The sequence below is a fragment of the Notothenia rossii genome (assembly GCF_949606895.1).
Source record: "Notothenia rossii genome assembly, chromosome: 9".
In the NCBI taxonomy this organism is placed as follows: Eukaryota; Metazoa; Chordata; class Actinopteri; order Perciformes; family Nototheniidae; genus Notothenia; species Notothenia rossii.
Genome location: NC_136907.1, coordinates 44,441,334 through 44,466,797, shown reverse-complemented (window position 1 = coordinate 44,466,797; position 25,464 = coordinate 44,441,334). Strand labels below are relative to the sequence as shown.

Genomic DNA, 25,464 nt, shown 5'->3' with positions numbered 1-25,464 from the left:
CATGACTTATTTTACTCTTGGTACTGAAGTAACACTTTGAACACAGGAATTTTACTTTTACCTCATCTGTGTCATTCAAGGGAGCTGTATTTCTTAAGAGCCACATCTTTCAGCTACATACTCACGGCAGAGTAAGTACAGTTCCTTGACCGGAGTGTTTGGGTCAATTTGCTGAAATACTGATTGAAGTTCAGTTGTGTCTTCTGGACTCTAAGGGCAGTCGAATTCGGGGACGACAATCCCTGCATCCTCTTCTTCTCCATCGTGGTCAGCAGCAATTTCCCAGTCAACATCTGGCTCCTAATAACCATAACAGAGGTTTTGAACACTGGTGAAATAAATGTCTTAAAACAATGTGGAACAATGACATCAAGTAATAGTTTGTTATTTTTGTAGTTAAAATAACACAAACTGAATAAAATGCCCAGAAAATGGTCATGCCAAGAGTAGGGAAAGAAAGTAATCTTTTGACAATGTATATTACACAAAGTAAATGGTAAGTAATTACTATCGTGGGATTGCCCACAGTACTGAGTATGTAAGTCGCTTTGGATAAAAGCGTCTAACAAGTGACATGTAATGTAATACTGAAACGAGATCAATACCTCTGGGCTCTCCGGCTGATCAATGTTTGTCTGCATCAGTCCAAGTTGCCATAACTGCTCTGGACATTGGTTCCGTTCAGTGCTGAGTGGATGATGGTTCCAGCCTTCTGTAAAAATCCCCAAGTCCATCTGAAGTCGGGGAAGAATGATGTAGTGCACACAGAAGAGGTCGTCTGTTGATGAGATGTTGAGCAGACCATCCTCTTCGAGGGAAAGCAGTATCGCAGAGTACTTGTTGATGACAATGACTCGTACATCACGCCAAAGACGCTCAATCCTATGGATGAAAATAAATGGTTTAGGGAAAACCAGTTCAAGTGATCTATTTTCATGCTGGCCTAGCATGCGCTAAGTGCAAGGTGCTTGGTCTACACATCAGATAAGTTCACCTCACTAATTGAGTTACTAAAGATGCTGCAATTTACCTCTGGTTATGAACACTTTTACCAGAGATGAAGCTTCCACGGTCGGTGCCGCGAACCGAAAACATGAATCTCGCGATCTGTACGTTTTCTACTCCTTGGTCTCCTCTGACCCTGAAATGTACACCGTTGACCAAAGGACTGTCAAAGAAAATACTCATCCAAAAGTTTCACAGTATTGATCTAGTTGTCCAAAGAGTGCTTTTTTCTGTGAATTCACCTTAAAGGCACTCCATGTCTTTGTGTTGCCTCTAAGAAGAAGCCATAGGCTGTTGACGCACGGTTGTTAGGTCGAAGCACCCAAGCAGATTAGCTGCAGAAAAGCAGAGAATATTTAAGAATAGGGCAATTACACACAATAACTAGGCAAAATTCTGTTAAACTGTGTATTACAGGGGAAAAAAGGCAGAGATTAAAGAATTCCTGTTGCAATAGAAATAAGCAAACAATACTAACATACAGTATACTGACTCATAATACTTGTGCAGCAAAAATAGACAATGCACAAAATCTCCTTTATATCTACTTTGACTTTGCTGCTTCCTTTTTAGTCCATACACTTTCTCCATTTGGACCAAATTCCTTAAGCAAAGCCAGGACACAGCGTTGGGACCTCTTTTGTGGTTATAAGTAGCTAGTCGTAAACTCGTACAAAAAATACATGTTTGTTTAATGTGTGTCTACTGAAGTGAAATGCAGTCTTACCTTTCTCGAATACCCGTCCACTCCACCAAATAAGACAATTTTATAACTGGAAAACCAAAGAACAAACTGTTATAGCACTCTGGAATTGAAACACTGATTCTCCAAAACTGGGACATTACAAAGAGATTATTTCTTAATCACTTAGCGAAATATAAATACCACTACCGTATCAATTTTTGGGTGGTATCCACGTGCACAAGCGACAGAGGCCCTCGCAATGAATATGTTCTCCTCACAACACAGCCCAGACTAGCCAGTCTGGAGAGGATGCCTATGGAATCCACTCGATGCATTGAGGCAGCCATTCTTGTCCATTGTACACGTAGACCAATGGATAACAACCGTCCTTTGACCATTCGGTATCCAGCAGTGGGCATGTCATTCTTGATGGATATGACCACGTTATCCAACTCCTCATCACTGATGGAGCTATACATTTCTGAAACAGAACTCTCATCCTTCTAAAGACTGTGCTGGAAGAAACACCTAGTAGCTTAGCAATGCAAGGCACCAATAGGTTTGTCCCCAACATCTCAACCAACTGCTGCCTCTCAATTTCAAACTTAGGACGTCCTCTTAGACCAATAACTGATCCCACTGCTGTATTTGGGGCTTCTGAATCTAAATATTGCCTAAGTAGTCCAAACAGCTCTTGAAGAGCTTGGATTATTCCTTGCGGTATGTCAACATGTCTCGAAAGTGCTTGCAGGAGGTACAGCTCCTGGCGACATGCAAACTCCAGGAAATCCAGGTCAAGTGATGCTCGAATGAGTGCAAGCTCAAACTTAGACAGGAGTCTCTCCAGGATCTGCCGTTTCAGAATATGCTGTGAAGAAAAATAAAGTATTAAATAGTATTTAATTATATTTTTAAGAAATGTGGTAAATCTTTATTGAAACAATTATGTCAAATACAGAATAAGGCATATAAACATCATAAACATTCCAAAAAATAAGCTGAGGGCATTTGAACAGAAAAAAAAGAGGTCATTCAGAAATGAAAGTGCCAAGAAACTTGCAAAATTCTTGGGCTTTTTTACATTTGCATCATTTTATATTTTTTTTGTATAGTATTATTTATTTGAGAAAGGCAATAAAAACTGTGGACATTTTGAAAAAGCGACATTTGTGAATAAAATATTTTGCTAAAGTAATCAAAATTATTAATTCCAAATTCTGTTTTTGAAAGCTACATTTTATATTATCATATGTCAAGACCGAAAAGTTAATTGGTTCTTATCTTTATAATAGAATTGTTTGAATACTTTTGAAAAACGTGTATAAAAATGTATTATCTAAAAAAATCAATCCATTTATAAGTAAGGACGGCTCTTGTGGAATAACCACAGAATACAGAAGCATGCCTTTTATTAAAAACAATCATTAGTAAAGTAAAGTAACATACGTGAGACGTTTCCACAGCCATATTTCATCACGTTGGAGGTTGGAGGGACTTCCTGGTTTAGGTTTAAATCCAGACAACGGCCAATCATAAAAGAGGAGGGGTGTAACCAATTAGATTTGGCGTTACTGGGACACGGTACGCCCACTTCCTAACATTTCTCCGCGCGCGAGAGCAGGCCAGAGTTTCACGAGCAGAAGAGCAGGAATTGCTCACGAGAGCGCAGGAGACCAAGGAGAGCTCATGTAGATGCTGCACATGCTCAAGGCATGTTTCTCCCCTGCAGGCTTCAATATTGCTCTCGCGCGAGTGCCGTTTTAGTGCTCGCGAAAATAATATATGTCCGCTCCTGCTTGACTTGTGCTCGCGTGGATCTCATATGCCCTCGCGATTTATGACAGAGATTTGCCGCCATACAGTAGCCAAGGCTACAGGTGCCTGTGCTCAGTCAGGACAAGACCTGGGGGGTATACCACGAAACTGGTTCAACCTAACCTGGATATGTTTGAGTTAGCCGGTTGGCCTAATCCAAAACATACGCCCTCTCGCTAAACGGCACTACGACACGGGTTATCAAGTGGATCGCTCAAGCCAGCCGTGCCTATCTAGTTAGGTGCGCGTTCACATAAAAGGGGTAGTATTTGGAGCATTCGACCAATCACAAACATGGAGAAGCGTACTGACAGCGCAGCGCGTATACTTCCTGAATGAAAAGTCAACTATATAATTAGACAAATATGAAGACTTTAAACATCCATGACTCAAACACTTTATCCAGGATAAAAGCCACATAGCTGCACCTGCAAGGTGAACACAGCTGGTAAAAGAAAAAGTGTTTGAATGCGTACATTAACAGGTTTATGATATGCCCCGTCTAAGACACGATCTGACTTTAATTACATTTGACTCGAGTGTTTCGTAATGTGTTGCTTAAAATAATACTTCTGCATACAGTATGTGACACTGTAAGTGTTGCACGGCCAGATACGGCTCAGCTGACTCAGATAAGGAGATATATGATACATTATGATGTGATGCCGCGGACTGTACTGTGACTTTGATCCAGTTACTTATGTTGAGGCAGATATTTAATTAAGCTTTCTTAACGCTAATGTTATAATAGTCAGATTGCTCTGAAGATGGGAGGTGATATTCTATTAATGTTCACATTCACACGTGAACACGTTTGGTTCTATGCAAACTCAGTAATATCCATTGTGATACAGTTATAAGGCCTTCACAAGAGACTGTCAGTGGAGATTAAAGGGGATCAGGAGCTCACGTCTTCTCAGAGTCCTTGGTATCTGGCTTGATGATTGTCTCACATTTCTAAACTTCATGTCAATAACCTGCTTAAAAAGCTGAGGGTTAGGCTAGGTTTCTTCTACAGGAACAAGTCCTGTTTCTCTGCTTGAGGCCAGGAAAAGGCTAGTCACTGTGACCTTTTGACCTGTGCTGGACTATGGTGATTTGATCTATATGAATGCACCTGCCAATTGCCTGGTCAAGTTAGATGCTGCGTATCACAGTGCACTGAGATTTGTGACAAACTGTAAAGCATTAACCCATCACTGTACCCTGTATGCAAGGGCTGGTTTGCTTTCACTAACTGTACGGAGGCTCAGTCACTGGTACATTTTTATATACAAAGCCATGTTAGGGAAACTTCCATCTTATATCTGCTCCCTGATCTCACGGAAAATTGTAAGTGGCTACTGCCTGAGATCGAATGCTGTGGTTTTATTAAATGTGCCAACTGCTAGGACTGTCTTAGGGAAGACAGCTTTTAGATGCGCAGCTCCTCTGTCTTGGAATAGTCTGCAAATTAAATGGAAACTGAGCAATCTGGTGCCACTAAATGTTTTTAAAGCTCGGTTGGATGCTACTCAATCGGAAGCTATTGGTACCTGTTTATGTGGATAGTTATGTAAATGGTGCTGTATGATGTCCTTTTGTTGTTCTGTTTATGTTTTTATGTTTCGTGTGGAACCTACTTGAGCAGGTCTCCCTTGAAAAAGAAATCAATGATCTCAATGGGATACACCTGTATAAATAAAGGTTTGAAATTAAATGAAATGAGAGTCATCATCATCATGTTCTCTCTGCTGCTGCTGCTGCTGCTGGCAGCTGGAAGTGAGTCAACACTTATTATACTGCTGTTTAACAGGATAATCTGTCATATAACTTTTTTTTGTATTTGTACAGGTGTGAAGTGTGAACAGTTGACACAGCCAGCTTCTGTGACTGTGCAGCCAGGTCAACGTCTGACCATCACCTGTCAGGTCTCTTATTCTGTTAGTTAATAATAATAATAAAATTCAATAACATGCTTTAACCACTAGGTGCCCGTTTATCAGCTGTGCGCCGTTATGGTGTAAATACTGCCTATCTACCAATTGGATCCAATATAAAAGTCAGCCGAATTACTGTTGATATTGCGGGGAGACATATTGTGTGAAAATAAATCTAAGATGTTGTTAAATGGCTGATATATTTGTGATCCACGTCACGTTTTCAGTTTTGGCGGCAGTTCTTCCTGTTTGTATAGAAGTCTTCTCATCAGGGCTCTATAGATAGATAACTACGGCAGATATGTAATATGTAATGCAGCCGAACCATGTATTACAATGCCGTTATGTGATTAGCTCCAAAGAGAAAAGCAAGCAAACTCGGAATAAAGTATTATTTTATTTTTTTTAAATGTTTTCGGATTTCACATCGCATAAACACCATTTCCCAACGTGCATTGCGGCTAAACCATGAATCACCGAGCTGAGGATCTTGGTTATGGCTAGAAAGGATCCGTCTTGTGTAAAACTCTCGCGAGAGTTCGGCTGAATGTCACGTGGCTGAATGTTTACGTTTGGCAGGCAGCCTTTCAGTTAGGATCGTTAACATCAGTTGGCCACAGCAAATGATGGTGAGAAGCTAAGCTATCTATTAATTATGTCAATGACAGGGAGTGTGATCGTTGAAAAGCGGTCTTGCTGGTGTTCAAAGAAGAATGACAACACTGTAGATCACCAACACTATGGTTTATTTTTTATTCACAGGCAAGTCAACGTTGTCGCAGTAAAAGTCCCAAGATAGCTCCTGGTGCAATAAAATGTTCCCTTGCAGTGTTTTACTATTATGTCTGATGTTTCTCTATTAATATTGCTGCTGCATTAATGTGTATGTTGCATCATGTTACTGCTGTAGATGTGTTTCCGAGCCGCTCCGATTACAACGAGAGTTACAACGAGAACGTGACGTCATATTTACAATAGAAGGATCCTTTCTAGCCATAACCGAGGATCTTGCCTACGTCTGTTTCCTGTATTGTTTTTGACGGATGTATTTTGTTATACACACATTCCTTCACATTTAATTTAAAATGTACATTAAAATATTTCATGAGGCTTTCTAAAATGTTTTAAAATATAACTACGGTTCGAGTTGAAGAGTTTATAAATTAACATGAACCGAAGCTGTTGCCTGGTAACGCAATCGTGCAACGTCACGTCCGTTAATTCCACATCCACACACATCGATTTAATAAATGAATATAGCCTTTGTATCTGCTAAAAGAGGTGCCGACCAGCTGGGGCAACAGAAAATTAGCGAAATTGAGTGTGACTATTACAAATGAAATCATTATTATATTAATATTGATAATAATAACAACCGACCGTCGGGGTAGCATTTGCTTGGCATTTCCGGGTATATCTCCACTGGTTGGGCCACGTTAACAATACTGTGTAAATGTCACGTTTGAAGGGACGAAATCGTGACAGCTTCACGTCTCCCATCATGGTAAATCGTCACATGTTCACGTCTTGCCGTGATACCGGGTTGTGCTGACCATGTCCATGCCTTTATGACAACAGTGTACCAATCTTCTGATGGCTACTTCCAGCAGGATAACTCACCGTGTCACAAAGCTCAAATATTCTCCAACTGGTTTCTTGAACATGACAATGAATTTTACTCAAATGTCACAGTCCACAGTCATCAGATCCAAATCCTACAGTGCACCATTGGGATATGGTGAACGAGAGATTTGCGTCATGGATGTGCAGCCGACAAATCTGCAGAAACTGTGATGCGATCAGGTCAATATTGAGTGAAATCTCTGAGGAATGCTTCCAGTACCTTGTTTAATCTATGCCATGAAGACTTAACGCAGTTCTGAAAGCAGATGGGGGTCCAACCCATCCTAGCAAGGTGTACCTAATTAAGTGGCTCGTGAGTGTATTACTTAGCTCAATTTGTATTGTTAGTGTGTGTCTGTAGGAGTAAAGTCTAGACACATTCTTTGGATGTAAGCATTGGCTAATTAAACAGATCATGATTAAATGACATGATGATAATAAGGGTGATCACCAAAACCTTATACCAGGGGTGGGGAACCTCTGGCCCTTGAGGTAACTCGGATCTGAAGGTGACTGATAACTGCTAATGGCATTTACTTGGATACCAGACATAGTAAATGCAAAGCAGGATCATATAAAAAAAAAGGTAATAAACAAGCCATTCAATCGTAATACTCGTTTTAATACGTTGACATGCATACAACACAATAGACTTGTTAAGTCCTGTTCGTTGTCCTGTTTGTTGTCCTTATCACCGTCCTGTTAGTTTTCCTCATCACCGTCCTCATCACCGTCTTGTTCGTTGTCCTCATCACCGTCCTCATCACCGTCTTGTTCGTTGTCCTCATCACCGTCCTCATCACCGTCCTGTTCGTCGTCCTCATTTCCGTCTTCAATGTCTTCCTCCATCATGAGAAAAGACGAGTCCTAGCCAATACAGCTGTAGGTGCTGGTGACTCTGCTCAGTTTCTGCTCCAGAAGATATTGATGGTGTAAAATACAGCAGTGCAGTCCCCTGTATCCCTCTTCTGTTATATCGCTTGGAGAAACTAAAATAAAAAGACAAAATGACAGTCTATGTAAGGCAACTTTTAATTGATTGATGTTGGTTCCATATAAGCAATTTGAATGTTTAACTCCGAGGCTGTATATTAGCTAAAAAGATTTGTGATTCAGAAAAAATGCAATCATTACAGATGCTATTCAGTGATAGACATTTGACACTGGGAGGGGGGCAGTGGCAAATATTATAAATCGGTATTTGTGGAACATACTTTGGTTCCTGATGTCGTCTTTTGTCTGATGAAGGAGGCGGTCCAGTTTGTCCAGTGCCTGCCTCAGATTTTGACAATGCTGGGTCATCTCCTTCACAATGATGACTTTCTCCTCTTCCATACGCCTGACCAGCATAACCTGGTCAAAAAGTCGCCTCTTTGTGCGCAGGTTCACCACTATAATGGAAAAAACACAAAATATAACAACCACAATGGTAAGGCTAATAAAACAAATAATATCAGTTTGTATTCAATCTTTTTTAATTAAATTGACCAAAACCTTAAAATCTGGTAAAAAAAAAATTCAACCTCGCCGCTTGCTGAATTTTTTCAATTCTGTCTATGTTGGCAGAATTACATTCAGTATGTCTTGAGATTCAACATTAGTATGCAGTTCAGGGTGGTCAGGAAGGGTTTTACTGTTTCCATAGATATGCCTGTCCCAGTGAGACTAGACTATTAAGACTTGATAGGGCAACATCATACAGACCTTTCAATATAATTATTTTAAAATGATTTGTTGTGATCATGATGATTTGTGACACCTATGTTGATAGCTCTGTGTTACATTGGTGATTGTATTCTAGTACTTCAACTGAATTTATGGAATATCTAGGGCAAACAAAAACAAGTTGTTTCTTACCATCTCCTTGCGCCTCCCAGGGCAGAATGACATCCTCAGACAGACCGCATGCTGCTTCTGTGTCAATTTTCTCTGAACAGGCATCAATGGTGTTGTACTGCTGTATCCTCTCTCTGAGTTTCTTCTTGAGCTCTGTCAGTCTTCTCCGTTTGCGTTGCCTTGTTTGGTTGCTGTCTGTAAAGTAAAACAAAATACAAATAAACTAATATTAATAATACAAACAACAACAACAAGAAACAAATATTGTTTCTAGATAACGTAATAATAAATACCATTTTGTCGATAGAGGTCGTGTTTCTTTCTTCGGAGGGAATAAATAATTTCATCTATTTCTCTCTGGAGCTCCTCTTGGCTACTCTGGGCTCCATGTTTCTCTTGAAAACAGAAACAACAAGGTGTAATCATAAAACATGAAGCCAAATGTTTGGAAATATGGAACCAAATCTATACCACAGTGATCATATAACATACCAGTGGCTGCCCATTGCTTGACCTCCAACACCCACTGCTCCGTGTCCTCCAGGGAGATGTTCAGCTCTTGCTTGAGACTCTCAAGATTGTCCACTTCAGTTTGTGCTCTCTGTGTAGTCTGGTTAGAATGTTTCAAAGGAAAAAGTGAATATGCGTTCCAGTTGGTTGAGAAGGTTGTTTTTTACTGAATTCCTTTATGCACATTAACTGACCAGACAACAATATGAAATGCTAAACACCTTCTCTTCAAGGTTGGCAAGTATCACCTTAGTGTCCCTTTTTTTTCAAGATCAAGCAGGATTAACATTATTATTATTATTATTATTATTATCCAGAAATTCAGATGAATCAACCTATAGTGCTTTATTAAAAACAAACAGAACAGAGACTCTCTTGGCAGAACAGTGTGCCATGGCAGCACCATCATAATGAAATGATTGCAGAATACATTCAATTCAACAACATGTAGCTAAGGATGGTGTTAAATTACTACAACAACAAACTCGGATAGTCTTAATATACATTTTGAAATGCAGCATGGACGTCTTACTTTGACAAATCTCTTTGAGAGTGTCTTGTGGAGATTCTCCACCTTCCTGTGGTTCCATTGCATAGCCAGCACGGTTATCATATCTGCTCTAGCTGTAAACACAAAAACATGAACATTCATATGAGCTTTACAATGTGGCACTACTTAAAACTATTTGTTTTCCTCTACCAACCTGATTTGGTCATGTATTTTGTTGTCAGAGCTGCCCTTGAGAGGAAGCTGTTAACCTGTTCCACTTCCTCGCCGACAGTATTTCCAGCACCTTCCTGGCTTCTGCCACCCCACTTCACCTGCTCAGAATCATAAACAATGAGATCTAGCTATTTAGTTCAATATTATAATTTCTTGTACTGTACATCTTTAGTTATCATCAGTGTCAGGAGCAATTTCAGAAAGTTAAAATGTTCTGATATTGAATTATGCTTTGAACTACAATGTCACAACTGCAGTTATTTGAAGCTCTATTCATTCATTATTTCTACAGTGCGGATATATTTACTAAAATAAACATAATGGGTTTTGGAAGCCTATCCTTGTGACAGTCTGTTTTGTAACAATTTTGTCAACATTTGTAACTATTACAATTATTCCACAGGCTTGAATAGAATATACTACATGATATTCTTATGTGCACTACAATTTCTAAAACATTTGAATCTAGTGACACAAATGTTTAATTTGCATACTGTACCTCGCATTTGCCTGTGTGGGCCTTGGCGTGCATTACAGAGAGAAAAGGTTTCATCTCTGTAAGTGGTTGGAGCTCAGGCAACTTTGCTGCCATCTTCTCCAAATAAGGCCAGTACCTGTAATGACAAAATCAATTAGCTTTTCCAGTTGCATGATGGCATAATAGTAAAAAGATAAACCAGGTCCTTAAAATTACCAGTACAATCCTTGTAACCAACATCAGCATTTATCCAAATGAATGTTTTTTTTGCTTTACATCTACTGGATGTGCAAGAATTAAATAGATAACACGTTTCCCACAAACACTTCCAATTTTGCAATAGTTATAACTACCTGCAGGCAACATCCATACAAAAGAATGTTGCATTCGCAACTTCAGCCAGCTCCTTCTGCAGGAACATTGGGTAGGCATTTATTTCACCACGGTAGTGATTTAGGCCTTGTAGTAAGATGCCATGTCTGCACACAGCTATTTGCAGTCCTTCCTCGTCCACCTTGGCCCTGGACTTGTGTGAGGTTTCTCTGCAAGCTGTGAATGTTGCCGGTCCACAAACATCACGACCACTTTTCTGAAATAGACACAATCTGTTACATTTAACCCTGTGCTAAGATAAATAAATAAAGGGTTAGGGGATTGAATAGATTCTTACAATCGTCATCTGGCTCCTGATTTTGTCGACAAAGGCAGACACTTTACTGTCCTGGGCAATGAACAGTGCATCAAATAGAGACGGTTCATCTGTCCTGCGAAATTCGAGAAAGACATTGTAAGCAACATTATCATACATACATAAGTTTGATTGTGTCCTCTATTTAATGTGGCCAATTTGCTTTTGCCATAACATTTTCATAAATGTGGAAAAGGTCTTTGTGAATTTGATCTGTAATTCTGTGTAAAGTCTTTTGCCACCATTATTTAACATTAGTGAAAAGTTTACTGACTTCTTGTAAAAAGGTAAAAATAAAAGTACATCCTTTATATTGATGGGCATGGAATAGGGCAGAGGAAGGCATAGAAAAAGGTTCCTGGGCAATTTAATACATTTTTCATGAAGCGATTATATCCAAAACTGGTTCTTAGCTCCAACATATCCAACTAACGTCAACCATTTAACATTTTAAAGTTGAGTTAACTTTACAGGCGTCATATATAATAATGTTTATGAATTGGATTTATATAATTATGTGTAATTTCACACCAACCATTGTTTTCTGATGGTCTACAAACTTTGGAAAAAGAAATTGCAGAGTTGGGGAAAGTTAGACATTTCAGCAAAGACATTCAGCTTAGTCAATAAAACAACAACTAAAATGAGAATATGATTTCACTGACCCTCTAGACTTCTTGAAGCGATAATGCTTTCTATTGCCATCTACAGCAATAGCCAGCATGTCAGGTGTGCATGCTGGGCATTTAAAGGGCTCCACCAGGCATAGATCTTCTTGTCTGTAATTACAGAAGGCAAACTCCCGAAAGACTCTGTGGAAGATATCGCTACAGATTCTGCCTGTCTGGAAAAAAGAATGGTATTCATTTGGTTAATTAAAAGTTTGGTATTCAAAAATCTTGAAAACCACATTTTATTCTTACCCTTCCTGTGGAAAACGATCGATGTTCAAGCATTTTTATAAATACTTGCTGGGATAATGCTGGGCTGGCCAATTTCATTTGCTCGAATGATGTGAACACATCAAACTTAAAAATAATTTTGCAGCTGTCGGTTGCTGGCCAGTATTTGTATCCCAGCAAGTCACCTATGCTCGGGGACCATTTGGCGGAACAAATTGGGCAGCACACAGAAGGCAGACGAACGTTGTATGGACCTGAGAAAAAATATAAATGTGCAATTTGACAGCTATCTATGCAATGTAGGACAAAAGTATAATAGTAATCCTGTATTTCTGCTTGATCGTCTTCTGGTGGCAACAAACCATTGATAGTCACCAACACGGTCTGCTTTCCTGGGATGATGGTGAAATCTTGGCTTGGACCACAGAAGCAGATTTGGGATGGCGGAGGAATTGGAAGCAGACACACTGCAGCAAAGACAATTTCAGAGATTCATATGCATGTTAGGACATGTTAGGAAATGTAGTCAATACAAATTGAGACATTTTAACTGTTAAAGCAAACTTCCGACATGGTGAAAATGATGCCGCTGTATATGTAGTGCACATTAGGAAACCATGGTAAGGGAATATGTAATACCTTATTTGAACCCACCTTGTTCACAGAGTCCATATTGGCCACTTTCATCCACAACCACTAAGGATGTGGGAGGAATAGGTCTGTAAAACCCATCAAACATGGCTTCCCTGTCATGGAAGACATGTTTACCATGGATAATAGGGTCACATGCCGGACAAAGAAAGGGAGTTCCTGGTGGAACACAGTCCAAGCACCGGACCACAGCATCAGCAGTTTTGCATTGGAGACAGGAACGTGTAGTGACAATCTCTGCAGCCAATTTCAAATTAAGGAGCTCTGGCATTGCAGCTCTGAATTTTTGTTCACGTTTCAACTGTCTTTGGGTCCATGTTGATGCAGTGGGTGTTTCTTCTGATGATGCAGGGACAGTGAGAGAACCCAACAGGTTTCTCAGTGTCTGAAGATGTTGATCTAAAATAACAAAATATAAAACAAATCATGGAATTTAGTTTAATTTAAAAAAGATATTCCATACATGGCTTTTCACTTTACAATGTATCATGAACAAAGCTATTACATACTACAAACAATTACCTACATTTCAAGTTGAAGGATAATTTAAGAATTCATTGTGCATACCAAGACTTGGGACCTGTAGAGGAATCTCATGTGTCTCCTCGACCTCTGGGGACTTCTGAGAGCTGGAAGGTTTAACTGCATAAAACAAAGTACGATGATATGGGAAACATTATTGAGGACCGACCAACGACATTAAAACTTAATGAAACACTAGAACTAGATTATATTTTACAGACCAGATCGATTCTTATTCCAATGTTGGGCTATAATGTTCCCATCCAGGTCCCTCTTCCTCCAGGAAACATTTGATCCTTGCGTTATTTTCTTTGGTATCTTCTGTATCTTCGGTTTCTTTGGTATCTTAATATATAAAAGAGATTATATATTTCCCTTAATTGTTGCACACACATCTTTGTAATGTGTGTGTCTGTTATCATTTGAGTAAATGTTATAATACATTTTTGGATAATGTTGTACTTGCCTTATTTGCCAACTCATCTGCGAGGGCATTCCCTATCTCTAGCCATTCATTCAGTTGCTTGGATGACATTTTTAAGTGAGGATAAAAAGGGCAACAACAAACAAAGGATGAACTGACATACAGGGAGGGAGAAAAACAAAACAAAAGACAAGAATACGAGAGGGGTGAAAGAGAGTAGGAAGAGGAATATGGCTCTGAAAAGAACCGTTGATTTTTTTATGATAATAGGCTACTTCATATAATTGAATTGATAGATGACCTGAAAAAAACCAAACAGATGAACTCAGATTAGCTGTGCTACCATGTAATTTAATTGTTGCTTCATAAATAAGCATTCGCCAAAATAAAACTACAGGCACCAAAATCAATCAAGTCCCAGGTAAATCAGTAATTACAGGGAAATATATTTCTCTTTTTAACTAGATGTGATGCTTTCACAAAACTTAAGTTGAATTAGCGAATGTTTAAAGTAGTAAAACAACTATGACCTGATGATATTCAAGTGTTGAACTTACCCTAACTATCATTAATGCAACATGTTAGGTGACATTTCGAAGAAAGAAAAAGTGTGTGCATTATAAAAAGCGCCATGTAAATGTCAACTATTATTATTATTATTATTAAAGTGCCATTTCCTTTCGCATTGTTTACGTTCATATCATGTCCTGGTCTGGTTAGCTGAATATACATACTTTTGCCATTGTTATGTGTTATGTCACGTGCTACCAAGGGTTTTGTTTTTAGGCAAGATTTTAGCTCCTTTTGTGCGAAGGAGAAAACTCTCCCTACAACTTGTTGTAGACGAACCTTCTTATATTGCAATACATATCCGTTAGCGCATATAAGCTAAGCGCTAAGCGCTAACCTTTACAGCCATGCTATTGCTAACAACATGCATTCGCCTATACTGCCTATGCCACGGGCCAGCCCTAAAACGTAAAACTGAAATATCGTGGTTAAACATGATTAGTAGAAAAACGACAGGATTAATTAAAAGCGTAAACAAATCAAATGAAATACAGAAATCAGATTTACCACTTGTAAAGCTCTGACGCTCTTTAACAATCCTTCTTCTTCTTCATCTTCTTCTTCATCTTCATCTTCATCTTCTTGGCTCGTCGCACTTTTATTGATGCGCAAGGTTAAAGTTCACGGGATTACGATCGTGACAAAACGTGACAAAAGGTTGTAATAAACTGCTGCTAGAAATGAATAATGGGAAAGCTACGTGGCTATGGGTCGTAATATCGTGATCAACACTGCTTAAACAATCGACCTATTTGGTCGTTTTTTGTAGGAGGACAGGCTGATTTTAGCACATTACTTCCTGCAGTGATTCAGAAAATATTGTGTTTGGGCTTTTATTGTGAAAGGGAGAACACTACTCAGAGCCAGACATAATTTCATAGAGAAAGCGAGTCTTATAGGGAGCCAATTTAAATGCTAATGTCGTCTTTATTCTACATCCATTACAAATTTGTGCAATCAACTACTTCATTATGATAAGTTGTCTACAGCCACTTTAAATGCAATCAAATGTATATTTCTAAGTGCTTACAACTTAAAAAATCTTTACGTACAAATGACTGTATATTGAATATATTTCTGTACCCAGTGTTGAACAGGACCCAAACCTTTGAGAGATGAAAAAGGACAAATCTGCTTTAATCAACTGCCAAGTAGTCAAGTCTGCATTTGTGTCTGTTCATTTGTAAAACGTGGAATTCGGTTTCTTTTCAATGGCCTAGGCGGATTTTGGCTTTTTTCTCTTGCCAAGATACTTTTAGACACACTTTGAGGTATGCAAAACCTTAAAACTAGAACACTGATGGCTGGCTTACGCTGCAAACTTCATCACCTTTTAACAAGAGACTAAGTATATAAAACGTTATTTTGTATATTTTACACATCAGCAGAAACAGAGAGAGATGGCAGGAAGGGGGGAGACGGTCTCCCCCACCTTTACAGACACTGTGTTTTAGAGAGAACAAATACAAGTGTAAGGTAAGTGTTTTTAAAATCCCTCTCCCCTCTGTCTAGTGATAAGATGGCAGGCAGGGGCAGGCACAGGCACAGGCACACACACACACACACACACACACACACACACACACACACACACACACACACACACACACACACACACACACACACACACACACACACACACACACACACACACACACACACACACACACACACACACACACACACACACACACACACACACACACACACACACACACACACACACACACACACACACACACACACACACCAAAAGGCCTGACAGCCATAGGAAGAGGTAAGGGTGACAGTAAGGGAGTGTGTGCAGACTAATTTAATCAACACTTTTGACTAGGAAGGCAAAAGGTGCTTTCTTTGTTCTGATCAGCCCCAATCTGCATACTCTGTCTGAATACATTGAGAGTTACTTTTGACTCTAACCGTGTACCACTGGAGTCATAGCTTTCTGAACTTATTTCTTAGCAGCAATTCGGTTTCTTTTTAATGGCCTAGGCGAATTTTAGCTTTTTTTTCTCTTGCCAAGATACTTTTAGACACACTTTGAGATATGCAAATCCTTAAAACTAGAACACTGATGGCTGGCTTACGCTAGGGGTTTCACAACTACCAATATTTACTAGTCGACTAGTTTTTCAAAATAGTAGTCGACTAGTCGTTACGTCATAATATAGACACACAAAGAGAGGTTTACAACTGTATTTTCTATTGGAACTCATACAGTAACATTAAACACTGCATTTTAATTTGTGTTACATGGCTGAGTAAATAACAAACACTGGACTCACCAAAATCGACAGCAAAAAACTCTTGTTTACATAAATGCCACGTAAATCCAGTACGCAACACTTTATTCGCTGTCCTCCACGATAACGTCCACCTTTCCATATTTTTGGTTTGAACACCAACGCATCGACATGTGAGGGAAGGAGGCTTGATCGCTTTCGGGTGACAATGTTGCCTGCCAGGGAAAAAACCCTCTCACTCGGGGTGCTTGGCTGGAATAGCCAGGTAGCTCCTCGAAAGCGGGGGAAGCGGTGCACGTTTTCTGCCCACCACTCCAGTGGATTATCCATTGTGGGGATATGCGGTGTCCGCTGGCAGTAATCCCGTAGCTCATCATCCGCATCACTGTTGACCCGTGTTTTCTTGCTGTTCGTTTGCCTCTGTTCAGTGCTGACGCCGGTCCGTTGCTCACTGGTGCTAGCATTACTGCTAGTGCTAGCTGTCGGCAGCGGGTGTTTCATCTTCAGATGGTTGCGCATAGCAGATGCATTTGTATTGTACTTCTGTACATCTGTACACAACTGACACTTCACTGTGGAGTTGGTTACATCTTCGTTGAAGTACTGCCATACATAAGAATGTCGGACGTGTTTTGGAGCATTTTGCAGCACCTCGTTTACCTCCATTTTTTTCCACGACTAGTCGACTAGGGCCTACAGCGCCGACTAGTGGTAAAGGTAGTCGACTAGTCGACTAGTCGATCAGTTGGTGAAACCCCTAGCTTACGCTGCAAACTTCATCACCTTTTAACAAGAGAGTAAGTATATAAAACGTTATTTGGTATATTTTACACATCAGCAGAAACAGAGAGAGATGGCAAGAAGGGGGGAGACAGTCTCCCCCACCTTTACAGACACTGTGTGTTTTAGAGAGAACAAATACAAATGTAAGGTAAGTGTTTTTTATTTATTTATTATATTTATTGGGTTTTTCAACATAGAAAGAACATACAGTCATACATACATACATTGACACATGGAAAAATAACCCTTCCCTCCCCCCATCCTCAACATGGGACATTCAGGGAAACCTCACAGATTGAAATAAAACATGAGTAAATACAATCAGATATAAGTAAAGGATGTGAAACAATAATACAAAAAATGTATATGAAAGAATAATTAGTTTCTATATTTAGATATAATTACTATCGTTGATATTATTATAAGCAGCATTGTTATTATTCCTTATTATCTATCAGTGTTTGATAGCGATATCCATCAATTTCACTCATCACTTTCAGTTTGATCATTTTCAAGGAAGTGCATGAATGTGTCCCATATTTCCTTAAACTTATTTACTTTCTTTTTGATCACATTTTTCCAAAGCGAGGCAGGAAGCCATTTCCCGCAGCTACAATGCAGGTGTAGGACCATCCGTATTTTTCCACCTCAGTGCAATTACTCTCCTAGCCTGAAGTAGGCAAATATTAATCAAGGGCACTGCTTTACGGCTTGGTACAAATTGGTCAGGATATATACCTAATATATAGAGCTTTGCGTCGAGAGGAATCTGTATAGCAGTTACACGTACAATCAGGTTAACTATATCTTTCCAGAATGATTGGATTTTTTGGCATTCCCACATACAGTGCAGCAGAGTACCAACATTATCGTCACATTTGGAACAGTTATCAGGAATGTTAGGATTATACAGATTCAGTTTAACAGGTGTAACATAGGTTCTGAACAGCCATTTATATTGTATCAGTTTCAGTGCAGTGTTTATAGTCTGGGTTTGTGCCTTTAAACAAGCATTTTCCCACTCAGTCTCTGTAATGTCTACTTTCAAATCATCTCTCCAAGCATTGAGTCTTGAGTGTGAGTTGTCCTTTGATTTGGACCGCAGCAGAACATAAATGACTGATAGTTGGCCTCGAGCATCCATATAATTTAGAGTGGCTCTCTCCACAACTGACAAGGGTGGCTCATCTAAGCATTTAGTCTGCGCTGATATGAAGCTCCTTAACTGCAGGAATTTAAAGAAGTGACTTCTAGGGATGGCATATCTATGAATCAACTGATCAAAGGACATAAGTTTTCCTTCTGTATACAAGTCTTTTATTCTACTCAGACCCTTGGCAGCCCATTGTTTGAATCCCCCATCCGCTCTTCCGGGGACAAAGTTGTCCTTACCCCATATTGGGGAGAACTGGGATAGTTTGGGAGCATCTCCTATATAGACATGTGCTTCATGCCCAACAGAAACAGTATTTTTAACAAATGGGTTTTTTGTCTGTTGTTTTTGTTTTTTAAAAATGAGCAGAATAGATATATGACTGGAGGGATAGGCCCGGTGCTGTATTGCGTTCAATGTCTAGCCATGCTGGAGGGTCAGAGGAGGAGAAGTAAAACATGGCTGTGCGCAGCTGCGCTGCCCAATAATACAATTGTAGATTAGGTACTTGAAGTCCCCCTCTATCATAAGGCAGATGTAAAAGGGAGAGCCGTAGTCTTGCACGCCTGTTGTTCCATATGAATTTTGAGAAGAGCTGCCTGAGCTTACAAAAAAATGATTGTGAAAGAGGGAGAGGAATAGACTGAAACAGGTAAATACATTTTGGAAGAATAGACATTTTAAGAATATTAATACGGCCTAACATGGAGACGGGCATTGGCATCCATCTATTCAGAGATTCTGTTACTGATTGTATTATGGGGTCATAATTGGAGGGGACAATATTCTCAATTTCCGGGACGATTCTTATTCCTAGGTATATAAAACCCTCCCGAGTAGCTGAAAAGGGGGTGGGTATCCCTGGGTTTTGTCTCTCATTTTTATTTAAAAACAATATAGTGGATTTAGAATTATTGACCTTATATCCAGAGAATTCCCCAAATGAATTGATTAGGCTAACAAGTGTTGGGATAGATGTTCTCAACTTGGACAGAAAAATAATAATATCATCCGCAAATAAGGAAATCATATGCTCAGATTCACCTATCCTCACACCCGAAATGCTCTGATGTTGCCGGATAGCCAAAGCTAGTGGTTCAATAGCAAACAGAAATAAAAGAGGGGATAGGGGGCATCCTTGTCTTGTGCCTCTGTGTAGACTAAATGGTTTGGATATCATGTCATTTGTTAATACCTCAGCTGTTGGATCTGAATACAGAAGTCTCAACCATTTGAGATATTTTCCACCCATCCCAAATCTCCTCAAGACTTCCATCAGGTATTTCCATTCAATCCTGTCAAAGGCTTTTTCAGCATCCAACGACAGGATTGCAGTGTCTTTAGCATCACTCCTTTCATGAAGTATATTAAGCACTCCGCGAATATTATGAAAAGCTTGACGCCCTTGAACGAAGCCATTCTGGTCATTGGAGATTAAGGATGGTACATATTATTCTAGCCTTCTTGCCAAAGTTTTACACAGAATTTTTGTGTCACAACACATTAAGGATATAGGACGATAGGACCCCCTTTCTGTTGGTGGTTTACCAGGCTTTGGGACCAAGGTGATAATTGCAGACCGTAAAGATGGTGGCAGAGTACCCAACTCATATGCCTCTTCAAACATATCTAATAGAGGGGGGAATAGTTTGTCTGGAAACAATTTATAAATCTCTATAGACCCTTTTACAGCCGACGTCATCAAAAAGTTGCGCGCGCATGTGGGCAACGGAAGTGGTGTTGTTTTCAAGCAGTTCTGAATGACAAAGACGAGGTAGCAACTGGTTAGCAAGCATTTACAAACTGTACCCAGCATCAACATGTCTGGTTGTTGCGTATACGGTTGTACGAATCGCTATTCCACCGGCGGACTAAAGTTTTATAGGATTCCGAGAGGACCACGACCATTTCAGAGCAACCGGCGGCGTCTGTGGCTGCAGGCGATTAAACGTGTGGACTGGAATGAGGACATAATCAAAAATGCTCGCATCTGCAGCGCCAACTTTATATCAGGTAATGAGGTTATCTAGCCTACTCTTTGATTTTACGGGAGAGCCTTGTTTACATTTACATAGTGATTGTCTGTATGATGTAGAATAATAATCAAATGCAGCTAAAGTTTGATAAGCTGGTGTTAGATTTGCCTAGTAGCTTGCTAGGCTAAACAAACGTGTTTGTGTTTTATTTTTGCAGACGAGGCATCATTGGACTCTAGTAGTCCTGATTTTGTGCCATCTGTGTTCATGTACACAAAACAAAGCCAGAACCCAAATGCAAAGATGGACAGGTAAGATTAGAGTTGACATCCTCTCAGTCGTTTTTTGTTTTGTTTTCCTCTCTTGCATAAGCTTTGGTGCCTACAGCTGCTGTTTTGAGATATGGATTAGTCTAACTATGAATTTCTGCTGTTACTGTAGGTACCATAGGAAAAGGAGGAGAGCTGACACTGCAGTAAATCAACGTGTTACTTCTGAAACTCCAGAACAAGAATGCAGCATGGATCATTGTCCTGGTATGAATATATGAATATATCATCTTAGAATTAACTGATTGATTGTCAGGGTTCCCACCCTCACTGAAAGAGTCAATGTGCTCCTAGTGTGTGTGTGCTCCTGCCAGGCCCACTGCTCCAATTGCTATGTATGTCTGTGTGTGACGTGTACACTGGCCCCTGGATGGGTCAAATGCAGAGGAAAAATCTCCCCCTGGGATCGATAATGTATCTTCTCTTCTGTCATGGAAAAGTTTTGAATTCATTGGTAAAAATGTGTGAGAACCCCTGAATTGTAAACTTGTTTGCATTGGTTGCAGCACATGCTAATTTTTCACTTTTCTATATTTAAGCTGAAGAGGATATCCCAGTTCCAAAGAGAGAGTACGATGATCTGAACCTGAGATACAGTCAACTTCAGGAGGAATATGTCAACCTGCAACAGGAGTTTGACACACTACGAGCAGAAAATGTAAAGCTGAAAGAGGAGCTGCAAAAATCTACATTCTCCTACACCACTGTTAAGTGCAACATTGGACAATTGATTTTTCTCACAGGACTGACCTCTGTGGTCTTTGAGTGGCTGATTACAAAAATGATGGGCAGCGTAGAAAGAATTCACAACAAACTTACAGTAGAGGACCACCTATTGATTATATTGATGAAATTAAGGTTGGGCCTATGTAATACTGACTTGGCTTATAGATTTCAGGTATCAAAAACCACCTTATCAAATATTTTGCGGAGCTGGGTCCCTGCTATGGCCTTGGTCCTCAAGTCACTTATTAAATGGCCAAGTAAGGGTGCAGTACTTAAAAATATGCCAAAAATATTCAAGCGCAACTTTAGAAGATGCCGGTGCATAATAGATTGCACAGAAATGTTTATAGCTAGACCCAGTAATCTGACTTCCAGGGCCCAGACATGGTCAAACTATAAACACAACAACACCATTAAATATTTGATCGGCATCACTCCAGCTGGTGCAATTTCCTTTCTGTCTCCTGGGTGGGGTGGACGGGTTTCAGACAAGCAGATCACTAAGGAGTCAGGTTTCCTCAAACCTTTGGAGCCTAGGGATGAGGTTTTAGCAGACAGAGGATTTCTCATCAGAGATGAGCTTGCGGCCTATGGTGCAACCCTTCGTATCCCTCATTTCACAAAAGGAAAGAAGCAGCTTTCTGCACAGGAAGTGGACACATCTAGACAACTTTCTCGTGTGAGGATCCATGTAGAGCGAGTTATTGGTCGGTGGAAAAACTTTAAGATTTTACAAACAGTTATTCCTTTGTCGCAGGTTGACATACTAGATGATGTTGTTATTGTATGTGGTGCCCTCACAAACCTCTGTAAGAGTGTTGTTCCCAAATGAGTTACACATAACCATGTATGACTTATAAAGAGATTTTACATTTGTAAAACATGTATATAGGCCTACTGTACTTAAAACTGAATGCATTTTAATAAACCTCCCCACATTGGCTGCCACTGGTGTGTCTAATGGTCCTTTCCCCCCCAGATTATCTCAACAATTCAGAGTGCAGTATCACATTTGTTTGTAATGCTGTTACTAACAGAGTTTCATTCCATTCAGGTGCCATTAAAGTGCCACTAAACATTAACAACATAAAAAGTAGGAGTATGTACAATATATTAGAATCAAACTGGTTCTGTATGTTGTAAACAGTAAATAATAATTTTAGGTCGCAAATTATCTCTATGGATACATATATAGCATTACAGAATAAAACTTAAAATATCTTGTTGCACTGAAGTGCATCTAGACACAGCTGTCAATAACAACATCAAATGTAAAGAAAAGGCTGATGATGAATTCATTGTTTCAACTGTAATGCAACTTTAACAACCAGGGAAAGACAATCCATAACCGACATCTAACACCATATCTGGTCTCCTATCACAATACAATACATTATATTGCCCACTCCTACATGAAGGCATTCAAGCCTCAACTCTCAGACATTTCCTACATAACCATGTTGCTGGCTTCCTTTTTATGTGTGCACAACTGTAGTGAATGTGGTTGTTGCATTTGACACAGATGATCATTTTACCAAAATCTGGTCTTTCACAGTATTCGCAGGCTCTCTGTGACACCAAGACAGGATCATGTCTTCTTGTCAGTAATTCAGGCAACACACTCGAGCTAAAGAACTCATGTGCTTTTGGCAAAGCCTCCTGCAGAAACTCTTCATTTCTTAGGATACGTTGCACAATGAACTTCTCCTTAGTCCACAACACAAAGTCACAGTAGCTAACACCACACACAAACATGTGAAGTTGAGTTTGATAGTAGTATGTGTGTGAATGTTTCAAAGAGAATGACTTGTCCAGACAAAACTGCTTGTCTTCTGTACATCCTTGAAGGCTATTCCTGTATTTGTAGGGACATTTGATCTCTACCACCCCTTTGCCACAGCAGGTACATCTTGCTATCCCATCTGGCGATGATCCAAGGTGTGGCTCAGAAGGTTGCACTACTAAGCCACATGAGCTGATGCTGAAATCTGGATGGCTTTGCAACATAAATGCAGTGTAGGCTTGTCTTGCCGTTTCCTCCATGTTTTGACCCCAGAGCACAGATGGGACACTTAACTCTGTTTTGTTGTACTGCATTATACCATTTAGGTATGTTTTGCTGATCTTGTCAGTTGTGGCTGCATGGTGAAATTTGGTACTTGTGATCCGACCAGCCCTATAGGTCTGCCACTCATTTGACCTTGACTGTTTCCGTGTCACAAATTCCAGTTTCTCACATTGTTGAGGTTGTAGTGTAGTTTTTAGTTTGTGAAATGTATCCTCACATGTCACCTTCATTTCCTGTGGTGAGAGTTCCCGGAGTGTTGCATCAAATAAAGCAGTCAAGGGCTCAGGTAAGTCTGGATGCTCCTCTGAATCAGTGTCAGACGATGCAGTGTCACTGTTTTCCAGGCTCGTCAGCACTGCAGCACCTGGGTTCACATCCAGCAGTTCCCGGATGTCATCATCTGTCAACACTGATAATAGAGCAACAAAAAGACACAATTAGTGTGCTGCATAATGTTCACATTTTAAGAATAATGACTGAATTATTCTAAAATCAGACCAGCTAAGCTGTAGATAACAAACAATCGAATTTCTAGAATCAGTAATCTGAAGACAAAAGGACAGACATATTCAAACTAACATAAAAAATGATACTGAAACTATTCAAACTGAGCGTGTATGTTTACAAAAAGTCATGATGCCACGTTGGTCTGTAGGCCTTTTCATCTCTGCATCACCAAGTAACACCTTTCTCAGGCTACATTATGGTGTCAAGACACTGAGGAGAAATCCTGAGAATTAATTAAATGCACTATGGCAAAAGGAAACTTATCTAGGCTCTGTCAACTATTACATGCCTCTGGGTGTGATACTATTCTTCCTAGCAGATGTTGAAGCTGCTGGAAGTTGCCTGCCAAGCCTCTTTGGTTTGTGGAAGCTGATTTCCCTCAATGGAGCTGGTCTGACTTCTTTCCTGCTGATGTCTTTCCACATGCACACTCCAGAAGTAACCGCTGCTTTCTCTGTCCTTCCCATCCTAACATAGAGCTCAACTTTGAATAATATTGCAGCTGCATGGCTGCAGCATGACCCAAGCCTGACATTTCACAAAATCATAATAAACATACTGGGCTTGAAAGTAACATTTGCTCTCAGACAAATCTCGGCTCTGGCTATGAAGTAGGTAAACATTAACTTACTAGACATGTGAGTATCCTAAGCTTAATCAGGTTTTGAATGTAACCGAATGATATTGGCTGCTGACATTTTGAACCCTGTTGTCACTGTGTTGTTGTTCATGAACATGTTAGTTTCAAACCCTGGTTATGATGAGAAAGTTACAGGGCAAGGCATACGATTTTTGATATGGAAAGGAGAGTAATAGCCAGCTGAAAGGACAGTAACACACCCCTGAACTGTTAACTACAAGCCCACAACACCAAATAATAGGCTACTCACCCCGCCATACAGGTGCAATTCGCTGTGAGGACGTAGTTTTCTCGTTGGTTGATTATGACCCAAGCCTCATACATCGTTGTCTTGTGTCCTTGTCTTTGACTAGGGAGAATTTCTGATCTCAAAATACAAAACTCTGAGTCTATGTCATGGTATTTTACGTTCTGTACATGACCACAGACAACGTATTCGTAAGCATCCACTGATTTATAGGCTCGTAATTTCTCTCTGGTGTACACGCTCGGTTTCTCAATTAAATAGGTATATATATCTGGCCACTGTATATTCGGCAACTTGCTAACGTCTTCAACCCACTCATCAATAGAACACGGATCTGGAAATCGGACACCATTTGTCAAAGTCAACTTGTTAAGGTAACATTCACGATCTTTAATAGATAATCCCCTTGCGTAGCTTGACAAGCTGTTTATCTCTGTCAT

General features: G+C 39.8%; 4 protein-coding genes across 8 annotated transcripts; 1 reads left to right on the top strand and 3 right to left on the bottom strand.

The window, feature by feature from the left end:
- Window positions 1–104: 104 nt before the first annotated feature.
- LOC307018567 (uncharacterized protein) lies at window positions 105–4,490 on the bottom strand. 2 transcript variants are annotated; one of them, XM_079648872.1, is made up of 7 exons: window positions 3,137–4,490; window positions 1,898–2,558; window positions 1,733–1,778; window positions 1,248–1,340; window positions 1,031–1,141; window positions 606–882; window positions 105–300 (listed from the first exon to the last, which is right to left on the bottom strand). In XM_079648872.1, exons 5-7 carry the CDS (start codon window positions 1,093–1,095, stop codon window positions 211–213), a joined length of 432 nt encoding a protein of 143 aa, XP_079504998.1. In that variant the 5' UTR covers window positions 1,096–1,141; window positions 1,248–1,340; window positions 1,733–1,778; window positions 1,898–2,558; window positions 3,137–4,490; the 3' UTR covers window positions 105–210. The 2 variants fall into 2 exon arrangements, with proteins under 2 accessions (XP_079504998.1, XP_079504997.1); XM_079648871.1 differs by lacking the exons at window positions 1,248–1,340; window positions 1,733–1,778; window positions 1,898–2,558; window positions 3,137–4,490 and having other exon boundaries at window positions 1,031–1,204.
- A 3,040-nt stretch (window positions 4,491–7,530) lies between these two features.
- LOC307017962 (uncharacterized protein) lies at window positions 7,531–17,301 on the bottom strand. 4 transcript variants are annotated; one of them, XM_079647950.1, is made up of 17 exons: window positions 13,825–17,301; window positions 13,580–13,703; window positions 13,404–13,478; window positions 12,840–13,235; window positions 12,548–12,652; window positions 12,207–12,439; window positions 11,949–12,127; window positions 11,266–11,359; window positions 10,949–11,184; window positions 10,617–10,731; window positions 10,098–10,215; window positions 9,926–10,017; window positions 9,376–9,493; window positions 9,177–9,278; window positions 8,905–9,078; window positions 8,262–8,438; window positions 7,531–8,036 (listed from the first exon to the last, which is right to left on the bottom strand). In XM_079647950.1, exons 1-17 carry the CDS (start codon window positions 13,891–13,893, stop codon window positions 7,915–7,917), a joined length of 2,529 nt encoding a protein of 842 aa, XP_079504076.1. In that variant the 5' UTR covers window positions 13,894–17,301; the 3' UTR covers window positions 7,531–7,914. The 4 variants fall into 4 exon arrangements, with proteins under 4 accessions (XP_079504076.1, XP_079504075.1, XP_079504074.1 ...); XM_079647949.1 differs by having other exon boundaries at window positions 12,207–12,652; window positions 13,825–14,083; window positions 14,860–17,301; XM_079647948.1 differs by having other exon boundaries at window positions 12,207–12,652; window positions 13,825–16,110; window positions 16,638–17,301.
- Window positions 17,302–17,521: 220 nt separating this feature from the next.
- Window positions 17,522–22,394, top strand: LOC307017965 (uncharacterized protein; the record flags this gene model as incomplete). Its single annotated transcript, XM_079647955.1, has 4 exons — window positions 17,522–20,544; window positions 20,725–20,818; window positions 20,949–21,043; window positions 21,376–22,394. The coding sequence occupies exons 1-4, from the start codon at window positions 20,352–20,354 to the stop codon at window positions 22,392–22,394; spliced, it is 1,401 nt and encodes a 466-aa protein (XP_079504081.1). The 5' UTR covers window positions 17,522–20,351.
- On the bottom strand, window positions 21,582–25,464 carry LOC307017964 (uncharacterized protein; the record flags this gene model as incomplete). The annotated part of the gene is made up of 3 exons (XM_079647954.1): window positions 21,582–24,039; window positions 24,427–24,605; window positions 25,028–25,464. 3 exons carry the CDS (start codon window positions 25,462–25,464, stop codon window positions 22,985–22,987), a joined length of 1,671 nt encoding a protein of 556 aa, XP_079504080.1. The 3' UTR covers window positions 21,582–22,984.